The sequence below is a fragment of the Sinohyriopsis cumingii genome, chromosome 11 (genome assembly GCF_028554795.1).
Source record: "Sinohyriopsis cumingii isolate HCF-2022 chromosome 11, ASM2855479v2, whole genome shotgun sequence".
Taxonomy (NCBI): Eukaryota; Metazoa; Mollusca; class Bivalvia; order Unionida; family Unionidae; genus Sinohyriopsis; species Sinohyriopsis cumingii.
In genome coordinates this window covers 4,183,153-4,197,342 of record NC_142971.1, presented here as the reverse complement: position 1 = coordinate 4,197,342, position 14,190 = coordinate 4,183,153, and the positions used below count along the sequence as shown (strand labels likewise).

The 14,190-nt window shown below is 33.6% G+C and overlaps 1 protein-coding gene across 1 annotated transcript in view; it reads left to right on the top strand.

Moving 5' to 3' along the window:
* The window catches only part of LOC149787541 (uncharacterized), a 591,304-nt gene that overhangs the window by 172,081 nt on the left and 405,033 nt on the right, over window positions 1–14,190 (top strand). The window contains exons 43-44 of the mRNA XM_089975575.1: window positions 4,245–4,347; window positions 13,274–13,705. Of these exons, the coding sequence (XP_089831701.1) occupies window positions 4,245–4,347; window positions 13,274–13,705 (535 nt within the window). The remainder of the gene's footprint in view (window positions 1–4,244; window positions 4,348–13,273; window positions 13,706–14,190) is intronic.

Below are 14,190 nucleotides of genomic sequence, written 5' to 3'. Positions count from 1 at the left end.
ATATGGGAGACATTCTTCAGTAGGAGATAAACAAACTTTTCACTAAATGGTAGCAGAGATCATCAGAAACTCAAACTAACTGGGATTTCCTGCTTGACTCTTTTTAGTACCCAAAGCTAATGGCAAGCTCAGATCAATCATTGACCTTAGCTTTCTCAACCAATGCATTTTGGTATCCTAGTTCAGAATGGAAACCTCATAATTGGTCCCTAGTTCAGAATGGAAACCTCATCATTGGTCCCTAGTTCAGAATGGAAACCTCATCATTGGTTCCTAGTTCAATGGAAACCTCATCATTGGTCCCTAGTTCATAATGGAAACCTCATCATTGGTCCCTAGTTCAGAATGGAAACCTCATCATTGGTCCCCAGTTCAGAATGGGAACCTCATCATTGGTTCCCAAAGAGAAATGCAATTTTGAAGTCAGCCTAGACCTGCAAGGTGCATATCTGCATTTTTTTTTATGCAGGTCTTCCCAGAAATTTCTGAGGTTTGTTTTCAAGCACATTATGTACTAGTTTAGGACTCTTTCTTTTGACTCTTTCTTTCAGTGTGACTCTCACCCTGTGAGCATTTGTAAGAATCTTACATCTAACTTCAGAAACACTGTGATATTGAATTTCCTGGATGATGTCTTCAAAAACAAATGGTGATCATTCTTTGGTGGCAAGACTTGAAATCCAAGGACTCATTCTTCCCCAGTACTTCATTCATCTTGACATGAAGTTTACAAATTCTCTTCTTTCATGGTGGCCTCTTGTTTACTTGCTAAGAACATGCTCCCACTCATGTTAATTCAGTTTTTCTGTTAAACCATTGTCTTCTTTGGACACTTCTGCCAAATGATGTGGTCAAAACACTGTGAAGTGGTAGCTGAAATGTACTCATCTGATAAGAAGATGGGGATCTCTAATGCAACCACTCAGAGAAGGAAGAGATGATATTTATGCTCAGACTTTTTAGTTCTGGATTTGATGGGTCATCTATTCAGCCTACAAATATTTTACCCCAAAACGTATAAATTTCTTACACATATTGAGTTTAACATAGTTACCACCAGCATAATTAATAATGTTCCCTGTCTGATATAATTTAAACTATGGAATGCAGAACTGAAATATCATTCTCTAGTTTCTGAGGGACCTTCAACCTCTTGGGACCTATTTTAAAATGATCTTTACAGGTCACTTGACAGCATCTTATTGATGTGGGTTTCTCAACTTATTCATGATGTGCAGGAGCACTATTGTTTCCTTAAGATCTTGACATTCATTGATCTGTGCTAACCCTAAGCCATTTTGACATTCATTGATCTGTGCTAACCCTAAGCCATTTTTAATAGGACTTGCCTCTGCTTTGCATACTTGAGGAGACTGAAGATGGGGGCCAACTCTAAGAGTTTGTGACTCCCTACACCTCTTAAGTTTTCTCCTATTATACTATAATTGAGTAATGTGTTTGAAGAAGAATCAAGTTTTTAGAGTAGAGTATGTTTCCTCAATACCTGATTTAATCCCTGGAATAGCGTGCACTTCCACTCCATTATTAGTTGACAAATTGATGATTTGGTACCAATCTGACTTTAATCTTGGTATTCGGATAATTACTACTAGTCAAAAGACTTGGTTAATGTATTTTATTTTTACTTTTGATGGCTGGATTTATGAGTTAGTGTTCCCACATATTATGATCTAGAAAGTAGTATTAAAAACATTTTACTCCAAAATTTGGTCTGCTCTTAAATTAAGACATTTGGAAGCCATTGTTATTCAGAAAGTCAAATTTAAATTTAAGAAAGTTATTTTCAAGTGCTTGCTTTTTTATACAGGTTTCTGGTAAATCTGCTTTCTCTGTAAAAATATAACTCTAAAATAAAACTTCATAGGCTTGTCTGGAACAGAAACGGACTATTTTATCATTGTGTTTGATAGGTATGCTACTATTTTTTGTTGTTGTTGTTGTTGGTGTAGGGTTTAGCGCCATTTTTCAGCACACGATAGGCTATGCATGGCGGCCAGTATTAATGGTGGAGGAAGAAACCAGAAGACCCCAGGAAGAACTACCGACCCACGAGAAGCTACTGGCAATCTTTTTCACATACCCATATTAGCTGAATCCTAGACTTGAACCCATGCAGACAGAGGTGAGATGGCAGTGATCCATAACGGAGAGTGCTTTAGACCACTTGGCCACTCAGGGCCCCTGTGCTAGTATTGTGATAGCTACTTGGAATATTACATACTCCTTAGGAAAAAGAATTGTTTGATTTAATAACCAAGCAAAGATATGAAACAAATTGCATTGAAATTTCACTGAAAATTTTGATTAAACTTTTTAGTGAGATTTCACTGATATTTATGGTGAGATCTCATGAAAATATCATTAAAATTTTGATCAAAACTTTTACTTAAATTTTGATGAGATTTCACTAAAATTTGTACCAAAACTTTCAATGAAATACCAGTGAAATTTTAGATTTACTGTAGAGTATTTGACTGAAATTTCAGTAATTTTCCACTGACATTTCAAAAAGTTTCATATGAAATAATGTACACAAGTTATACAGCATTTTGGAGATATGGGAGTTGAATGTACAAACTGTGATGATGTCGTATTGCTTGAATGAGCCCTCAGTCCATAAGCAGCCATGAGAAACATTATCATAATGCAATTACACTGATTTTGCTCAGTTCTAACACAACTTGAGTATTTTGCTAATATAAATAATATCATTCACAATATTGAGTATTTTGTTAATATAAATAAAATCATTCACAATATTGAGTATTTTGCTAATATGAATAATATCATTCACAATATTGAGTATTTTGCTAATATAAATAATATCATTGACAATATTGATGAATGATTTTATTTGTGGGCCATGAAAACAACTCATGACCATCTATGATAGACATGGGTAACTGGTAACATCTCATGACCATCTATGATAGACATGGGTGTCTGGCAACAACTCATGACCATCTGTGATAGACATGGGTGTCTGGCAACAACTCATGATCATCTATGATAGACATGGGTATCTGGCAACAACTCTTGGCCATCTGTGATAGACACGGGTATCTGGCAACAACTCATGACCATCTGTGATAGACATGGGTATCTGGCAACAATATCATAACTTACCCACCAATGATCTATATGTTATCCATCCTCATTCTAGAAGATAATTAATTTGTAATTATATAACTTCCAGTGCATACTGGTCCAGTTCCTTCTCATTTAACATGTTAGTTGCTAATAGTAGGTCAAATCTTTATGGCAAAAATAGCAAAATGTTAGCTATGGCATTCAGTTTTCTTACAAACTGACCAATTACATTCCCATGGACTTTGCCATTCTAATTTCTACACATTTTTCAAATCATTATTCAAAGCTTTTATGTCTGTGCCTTTTGATAATTTGAGATGACTTGTTTGGCAAGCATGCTCATTTCTATCAGTTTCCATTAAGGGAATATTCATTAGGCAAGTACAAACTTTTGACCAATCAGAAAGCTCTTTACATTTTTTAAAATAATATACAGAATGAATAGTATTATAAGGATCATTACGGAATTAGACCAAAGAGAATACAATTTGAAAATTGAATCGGAGATGATAGAAAAAGGTATATATTGGGAAAAATTGCTTTCAAATGAAAAAAATCTTGTCTGAAGGCAGATATGTCCAGTTCAAATCAAATGAAAAATAGAAGAACAACAAGAAACAAAATGTAGAAAGAAGTTATGCTTCCAAAATGAACATAACAATTGGAGCTATCAGAAATTAGTTTTGCTGAAAATTATTCAAAATGGACAAGAAAAAAAGAAAAAATTATATTAAAATAGAATAAAGGTTCTTCTTTTTTATATCAGTGAAGTACTGACTGATATTTTCAGAAATTTTGACATAATCTCTGAAATGTCACCAAAATGTGGTGAAATACCATAATTTTGGTGAAATAGGGACATTTCAGTCACATTTTCGCTAGGGAAAGCATTAATTATTTTGAGCCACATGTAGGAAGCTTTGGGAGAATAAAAATGAGTCTTTTCACTTTCAGCTGTAATATAATTTTCTGGTGGGCTGTACCTAGTCAAGGACATATTTGCAATCATTAGTCATGTATTTTTCCTTATGCTTTCTCTTAATAAAAACAATTATCTCTGTAATTTTTAGAGGAGAATTACATCATTTTGGCAGATAGTATATGTAATCTGATTTCCGTTTCAAACTTTACAGATATTTTCCAATGACCTGGTCCTGGAGTACACCAATATCACAGTGGAGCCATATGGTCATTTGTATGTTGATGAGGGAGTTCCAGAAAGACAGCAGAGTACAGGTTAGATATGTACAATATGTCTTAGATTTATAAAACTGTTGCACAATTAGCAAAGTGGTGTAGTCATAAAGATATTTCATGTTGAAATTATTTAATGATTTATGGAAAAATGATCCACTTTGCTTTATTTAGTGTACAATACTGAAACCTGCTTGATATTTACTGTTTCTCAGCTTGTTTTAGATTTTTAGGTTTGTTTTTAGCTTTTTTGGCCAGACCAGAAGAGCTTGTCTTGTCAGCCATTGTTCATCACTCATCTGTTAGAACAAGCAACTGTTAAACTACTAGGAATATTTTCATTAAACTTTAAACACACACTGATTCAAATGTCCAGTTGGTCCTGAATGAAAATGGTGCCCTTTAGGACATGCATTATGGTCACCCTGGTAGCCATTTTAATTAAAGATTTTGTCACCACTACTCAACCAAAATGAATGTTCATATTGCAGACCCTTACAATTGTACTAACGGAAAATGTGATCATTGAGGTAAAATCCAGCTATTGGCTTATTTGGGTTTTATCGGATCAAGGTTTTCGAATTAGATTCAGTGGAATTGGTCAGGGAACCAGAGTGACTTCACAGGAGTACCTCAGATAATTTAATCTGGTTATAGTAAAACATATAAAATAGTTGCGTGATGAAGCTATTGCATAAAGGATTTATCTTGAAATATTGTACAACAAATGAAAACACTTTGAAGCAAAAGGGACAATCAGTTAACACATTAACCCCTGGAGGTTTTTGTCGTTTTCGTCGGAAATTGGAGTAGGAAACCCATTTTGAAAGCTATTTCTGAATAAATCCTAAAATACTAACTACTTCCAGGTGATCTTCCAATAACATACTGCCTAGTTGTGTTAGAAACATTGTTTTTCATTGGCTATTTGACTTGTGCATGAGCAGAAGGGTAAAAAAATTGTTTGTTTGTTTTGCTTAACGGACCCATTATTTTTGCATTGAGACCACTCTTTATTCCAAATATCCATCTTATGCTACTTTTTGCAAATGTTCATCTGTGTGTTTGCAGTTCATACAGGTTTGCCTTAGATCTGAGACCAAAAAGTCTAAAATCCAGACACAAAATCGGATTCCAACCATGGGTGAATTTTGGGTAGAACAAAATTGGGTCCAACAAATGAGGTTTTTCCCTCTGTATTTTGTAGTGCAACTAGAAATTCCAGATTTTTTGGTATCATTGTAGAGCTACATTTGCCTACCTTTCTATAATACCACCCATTCACACATGACCTTGAAGCTACAGAGCTTGGCAGTAGGCTACTACCTCCTGCCACTTAAACTCGTCATGTTTTCATTTCAAGACTTCTAATGGTATCAAATAGGTCTTTACATACAATCTATATTTGCAAAACGATTTGATAAATGACAGACTCTTAACATCTTGAGTCCAACAAACCACTGCTAGATCTTCAGTGTAGATTCATATGCCAGAGAAGCTTAATTGATCATTTAGTCAGAATATTATACAGAAGCTTTCATAAAAGATAGAACATGCAGTAGCTGTCTTTTTGACTTGGAGGATGCATACAACACCACATGGAAGTGCAGTATAGACTGTGACCTGTTCAATCTTGGTGTAAGGAGCTGCTTAGCCATATTTATATTCAGTTATCTGAAAGATGAAAATTTAAGAGTTAAGACTGGTGTCACCCATTTTTAAGCTATCTTTAGGATATGGTTGTACCTCAGTTAGGGCTACATATTGTCAGTCACCCAATTCAACATCAGATTTAACAACAACTGAAATGCCTCAGTTCAGTAACTGACTGCTTATTTAATGTCAGCAGAATTTTGATATGCTATTGATCAAAGAGTATGTATACTGTGGAACATCAGATTTAGATATGCTATTGATCAAAGAGTATGTATACTGTGGAACATCAGATTTAGATATGCTATGGATCAAAGAGTATGTATACTGTGGAACATCAGATTTAGATATGCTATGGATCAAAGAGTATGTATACTGTGGAACATCAGATTTAGATATGCTATGGATCAAAGAGTGTGTATACTGTGGAACATCAGATTTAGATATGCTATGGATCAAAGAGTATGTATACTGTGGAACATCAGATTTAGATATGCTATGGATCAAAGAGTATGTATGCTGTGAAACATCAGATTTAGATATGCTATGGATCAAAGAGTATGTATAATGTGGAACATCAGATTTAGATATGCTATGGATCAAAGAGTATGTATACTGTGGAACATCAGATTTAGATATGCTATGGATCAAAGAGTATGTATACTGTGGAACATCAGATTTAGATATGATATGGATCAAAGAGTGTGTATACTTTGGAAAATCAGATGTAGATATGCTATGAATCAAAGAGTGTGTATACTGTGGAACATCAGATTTAGATATGCTATGGATCAAAGAGTATGTATAATGTGGAACATCAGATTTAGATATGCTATGGATCAAAGAGTATGTATACTGTGGAACATCAGATTTAGATATGCTATGGATCAAAGAGTGTGTATAATGTGGAACATCAGATTTAGATATGCTATGGATCAAAGAGTATGTATACTGTGGAACATCAGATTTAGATATGCTATAGATCAAAGAGTATGTATAATGTGGAACATCAGATTTAGATATGCTATGGATCAAAGAGTATGTATAATGTGGAACATCAGATTTAGATATGCTATGGATCAAAGAGTGTGTATAATGTGGAACATCAGATTTAGATATGCTATGGATCAAAGAGTATGTATAATGTGGAACATCAGATTTAGATATGCTATGGATCAAAGAGTATGTATACTGTGGAACATCAGATTTAGATATGCTATGGTTCAGAGAGTATGTATACTGTGGAACATCAGATTTAGATATGCTATGGATCAAAGAGTATGTATACTGTGGAACATCAGATTTAGATATGCTATGGATCAAAGAGTGTGTATACTGTTGAACATCAGATTTAGATATGCTATAGATTAAAGAGTATGTATACTGTGGAACATCAGATTTAGATATGCTATGGATCAAAGAGTATGTATACTGTGGAACATCAGATTTAGATATGCTATGGTTCAAAGAGTGTGTATACTGTTGAACATCAGATTTAGATATGCTACGGATCAAAGAGTGTGTATAATGTGGAACATCAGATTTAGATATGCTATGGATCAAAGAGTATGTATACTGTGGAACATCAGATTTAGATATGCATTAAAGAGAATTAAGAAAATGGGTTAAAGTTTCAAAAATCTATAAAACTGTATGCTCTGTTGGCAATTGCATCGAAATCATTTTGACTGAAAAACTCAGTCTGTATATTTCTTTCATCCCTGTTATGAAGGAGACCAAATCGTTAGGGTTTATTTTTTTTATTACCATAAACTAGTTTTCCTTCTTCGTAGCAGATGCCTCAGGATCATTTGAGGACTAGAAGCTCTGGATATAACCCTCATAGAGTCTTTTGCTGTGTTGAGACAGTTCATTTACATGTGCCCAAGCCAAACAGTTCAGTGTTCTATTTATAGAACAACTATTACCTATATGACTTGATGCGCATATGCCAGCTGGTAAAACATATAACTCTATAGTATATGTTAAATTCGGCATTAATTTTAACATTTGACTTTTTTTGTACACATCTATTTTCTGTATATAGGTTTAAGAGTAGAATCAAATCTTTATTGTTGTATAAATATTTTTCTTTTAAGAATTTCTTATCTGCTTTAAAATCGTGAGTAAACTCATTCATTGTCAAGTCAGTGAAGCAGTGTGACTAACTGTAGCTGACATTTCTCAGCCTCAAAAATAACTGGTTCATTGTTTATGTTTACTTCATTTAAACATCCGAATTTGATAAATTATCAAAAATCAGTGTTGTCTTTCTTGACTTCAGAGCCTGTATCTGACTTAAAGAAGCCTTCATACTCATAATTCTAATAATCCAAATCTGTAGCATCCATTTTGGAGAGTGGAGAACTTGACTTAGTAAATTTAAATAGCCGATTACAACTAGATTTTAAATAGCAACCATGTGATGTGACATGATGGTCATTTACCTTAATGTCTGTGATGTCTAATGGAAAGAGGGGTCCCTGAAAGTGGTGCTAGGAAAACCTGCTCAAAACCCGTACAAAATTCTCCACATGGATTGGATATGGAATCCATACTTACTTTTACAGAAATATCCATATGGACATTTTTATTCTATAGCTGAGCAACTCTTATGGATTTCAGTGTATCCATATGGAAATGGTATGGATTCCTTACATACTCCGTATGGAAAATCCCATGGAATATGCAAATTAGTCCATGAAATCTGTAGGTTGTCCATATGGAATAAAATTAAAATTCCATATGGAATTTGGCAATAATCCATATGGAATTTGTGATTAATCCACATGGAATTTGTAAATAGTCCATTTGGTATTTGTAAATAGTCCATATGGAATTTGTAAATAGTCCATATGGATTTGTGAATAGTTCATATGGAATTTTTAAATAGTTCATATGGAATTTGTAAATAGTTTATATGGAATTTTTAAATAGTTCATATGGAATATGTAAATAGTCCATATGGAATTTGTAAATAGTTCATATGGAATGTGTAAATAGTCCATATGGAATTTGTAAATAGTTCATATGGAATGTGTAAATAGTCCATATGGAATTTGTAAATAGTTCATATGGAATTTGTAAATAGTCCATCCCGTACGAAACTTTCCAGGCATACTTAAAGTGGATTTCAGATGGGGTTTTTAAGTACTTTCTGCCTAAACCATAAAAAATCTGCTTCAGATTTCTATTAAACTGCCTGATGATTCTTAGACATTATTAGGAATCAGTGATAAATATTCACAATAATTTTTTTATGGATTATTTTGAGTGACATTATCAAATAAGATTTAGGTTTTTCTTGTCCTCATTTTCTTTCTTGCATACAAAACCTAATCCATGATGGCATCACTTAAGTCTTCTTCATTTCACTGACAAGTTTGGTGAGATTTCACAAATATTTCGACCAAACTTTCATTGAAATTGTGGTGAGATCTCACTAAAATTTCACTAAAATATTTGTGAGGTTTCACCAAAAATTTGGCTACATTTTTTGTGAGATTTCACTAAAATTTTTATCATTATAAAGTATTTTACTCAAGTTTCAGTAGTTTTTCAGACATTTCAGAAGGTTTCAAATTAATAATTGATATGAATTAAACAGGACTTTATTAACCAAGGTGATATTTAAGTGTGCATGAAAAAATATACAGATGTTGTAATTATATGACATGCAAGGCAAGAGATATGGGAGTTAATAATAATAATAATAATAATAATAATAATAATAATAATAATAATGACTTTACTTAGAGAAGGTAACTCATTTAGTTACAGAACTAATCTGCCTTGAGGCCTTCTAGCTGTTATGTACAATATATACAGTATATACAACATGATGTGAAGAATCTGGCTTGACAGTAAATAATTAAGTGATTTTAAAAATCAAAGTATCAAGCCTGGAACATATGCATAGGCATCTGTGAACACAAACATATATAAAATATTAATCTGCATTGAAAAATTCAACTGTGAAAATAATGCAAAATTACAGAAAAGCATCCATTTGTGACATGAAAAGAAGAAATGCTAGGAGCCTGCCTTATGACACTTGTACTGCAGACTTAATTTTTGATTAATGTACAAACTATGATGCTGTTGTGGTCTCTTGAATTAGTCCTTGTTCCATAAGCTGCCATGACAAACATTTATCATGATATAATTACTCTTAGTTTACACTGAATTCTAACGCACCTAGAATATTTTGATAATATATACAGTAATGCCTCACGATATTGAGAGATAATTCTGTGTGTGGGCCAAGAAAATTCCGCAAAGATATGACTATTTTTGATAGACATGGGCATTGGGCAACAATTCCCACCAGTGATCTATATGTTGTCCTCCTTAAATTCATTCTGGAAGTTAATCGTTTTGAGTTATATAACTTCTAAATCATCCTGGTTCAATTCCTCATCCTATTTAGCATGTTAGCCGCTACTGTAGAGCTCTTTATGGCACAAAAAGAAAAATGCTAGTCCTGGCATTCAGTTTTCATACAGATTGACCAATTACGCTCCCATCGACATTGCATTCAAGCTATTCCCGTTGCCACACATTTTTCACATAGCTATTCAATCATGTATCTCGCATCAGAATTCGAATCGCCATGTTTAGCAAGCATGCTAATTCCCATCAGTTTTTGTTATGCATTGATTCATTGGACTGATCAAAAAGCTCTTTACAGTGATCATCTTTTAAGTAATAAATGGAACAAATACTTATTAGAAAGCTCGTTGCAGAATGGGACTGGATAGAGCATTATTTTTAAAAAGTTTCGGAGACAGTATTAAAAAAAGGGTCCGTATCGAGGAAAATCGGATTCATGACAGGAGAAAAGCGAAATTCTAATTTAAAACGGTAAACAAGAAAACTTGTTGAGGGCAGTTAAATCCAGTTTAAGTTCAACAAAAATACAACAACAACAACAACAAAATTTGAAAAAGAAATCTAACAAGGAAAGATGTGGAAAGAAGTTATTGTGACCAAAATAAACAATAAAATTGCAGCTTTCAGAAATAGAAAATATAAATGCTGCTGAAAATCATTCAGATTGTACAAGAAACAAAAAATAAATTTTATTACCAGTATATCTTATTGATATTTTTTACTGAAATGTCAGTGATATTACAATCACAAAATATCACTATATTTTCAGAATTTTTGACAAACTCTCAGTGAAATTTAAATCACAAATTCCCACTGATATATTCAGAAATGTTGGCAGGGTCAGTGAAATTTTAATTACAAAATTTCAGTGGTATTTTCAGAAATTTTGGTAAAATCTCCTAAAATACCATAATTTTAGTGAAAAAGGACATTTGAGTGAATGACAAAAATGTTCACTGTGATTTTGCTGAAATTTCAGTCACATTTTCACTAGGGTATGATTTTTGCAGAGCATATTTTAATAGGAAGCCAAAAAAAATATTTTTCAGAATAAACGTCAGATTAAGCCCAAAATCCACCTTGCACCAAATCCAAAGATTCATCTATGCTTGTACTACCAGATATTAATTTTCTGATCATGTTTACATTTTCTCTACTTATTTGGTCATGTCTTTGTCTGTTTTTAAACATCTGTGGAAATAAATTAAAGAAAACTGACATGCATGTATTTCTTCAAATTTATACAGGTATATATTCATCCTTCCACATCATCTAGACTGACATATACATGTACTCTAACTCCCACCAATATTTCTATTTGAATCAGATAGTTTAGGTTATTAATTCTTCAGAGTATTTTCCATGATGCTATAATACATGAGCCTGCTTTCCATATGGAAAAAAGTGCTTATGGATTAAAGTTGCAACTTTATTCCATATGGAATTTTCACTTGCTGTGAAGTACTTATGGAATTGATATGGAATAAATTGTCTGATTCCATAAGTTTTTCAGTCCATATCTCTTCCATATGGATCCTGAAGTATTCCATATGGAATCCATGAGAAATTTCTGTACGGGAATGGCAGTGGGCATCCAAAAATACTTTCATGCATATGTTGCAAATGCATCCAAATATGCTTGCATGCAAATCAGGCATCGACTTGTGCTTTCATAAGAATATAGTAGAGGTGTCCAAAAGTGCTTTCATGAGGTAAAGGGTTAATACAAGTTTTTACAAACATCGATAGTGCAAAAAGGTCTTACTATGGGTATTCACACCTTTTGTAAGATCTAAGCAGAAGTGTGGCTTAGTTGTGCATGGATTAGCTTGTAAATCTTGCCAGTAGGTACTTGATCTGATAGACAGTCAGGGTCATAGACTTTGTTGGGATAATTTAGAACTTGGTATTGAGGATGGTAATGCAATTGAACCACCATTTCATCTTAGATGAATGAAATTGGCCCTTCAGTACACTATCTAACTTTTGTCTAATCCATCTGATACCACATTTCTTGTAGTCTTTAGGACCAAGTACTAAATCGTGTATGCTTAGAAACTGAATTTCATTCCACCTTTTTGGCATCTGAAATTAACCTCAACTAGAAGCAGCAAATGTTTGCAAATACTGCAAGATTCAGTATTCCCAAATTCACACCTTTATTATTCCTTGGATTTCACATTTGATCATATCTTTAGTTTAAATTCCTCAGTGAAAATGGAAGTGATTATTCCTCCAACATCTTGAAAATCTTAATGGATGGTCATATTGACATGAAGTTTTCAATAAAAGAAGACTTCTGATATCTTGTTGCTTGTAAATGGAAATAGTAATGATTGGACCCAGAATGTGTGATACACGTGTGTAGCCATACTTACTTGTAAACATGATAATACAAACAAGTATGAATGGATTTTTATCAATCTCAGTTTGTGGCTATAACTCAAGGATAGCCTGAATAATGCCATTTGAATAACATAAATTTCTTCAAAAATTTTGTTTATGTGGATTTAATCAAACTTACATGCTGTTTTATCTTAGCATTATCAGAGACAATTAGTTCAGTGGTCTCTCAGTGATATTGGGTTTAGGGTCAAAGACGTTAACAACTTAGAATTTTGGACTGCACTTACAGGTATCTTGTGAACATTTTATGCTCATGTAAACAGATATGCTTTTACCAAATTTGGTATGTTGGAGTTTCTCAAGAATATCATAGATGTTATTAATATTCAGCAATGAAAAAGAACAAAAAAATAGAAGAAAGGGACTTCACACGGATTCCTGGAAAACCTTCTCAGTCAGTTGGGCATCAGTCCCATTGAGTGGACTTTTATTTGTATTAAATTTGGGTATTCAGCTGGATATAATTGACATCATAATAAATTCTGAAGTACTTATGTGATTAATTATTTCTTTTCAGGAGTTGGTGTTGGACATTCAAATCCTAATGGTTGTTCAGGTGGTGGTCATGGTGGTAATGGAGGTCAAGGTCAAGGACAGCCTTATTCTGGAGGGAGTCATGGTTCCTTCCTTCTCCCAGAAACTTTTGGAAAAAATGGTGGCCACTCCACTTTCCCCCATCTTGGTGGTCTAGGTGGAGGTCGACTTCAGATGAAAGTGAACCACACTCTGACAGTGGATGGTGAGGTGACTGCCAAAGGAGGTAACTGGAGGTCAGTTGAAGCAGGAGGAGGTAGTGGAGGCAGCATTAGTATTGAGACCTACACCATTGATGGAGGGGGCACCATTGATGCCTCAGGAGGAAATGGTTATGGAGGAATGTATGCCTCACATGGAGGGGGAGGAGGAGGAGGCAGGATTGCTCTGTATTACACATATAACTACTATATTGGTATGTACTATCTGTAAACATGCAGTAGTTGCTGTCTTAGTTAAAATGCTTCATGATTCAATCTCACCAACAGTTCCAGAAAGTTTGTAGTCCTTTTCAAAACAATCATTTACTTTGAACATTTGACCCACATATTGTATTTGCAGATGAAAATTTCTGATTTATAACTCATTTGATAATTTAGCAAATCTGAGCTTGCAGTATATGGCTGTTGTTATGTCTGGTTAGTTCTTGTGCACTGACTGCTGCTTCTTTCATTTGTTAGACTAATTCCAGTTGAAGAGAAATGAGGTTGATATTACATCAGATAGGATGTCTTATTTCTTCCAACATCATATGTACAGTTTAATAACTCACAATTAATATATAATAAACCTCTTATTACTAATATCTTTTATGAAAGAGACATTTTGTAAAAATGACATCTAATACAAATGACAAGAAATCTCTCATTTACTACATTTATTTAATATAGCTGGAAAGTT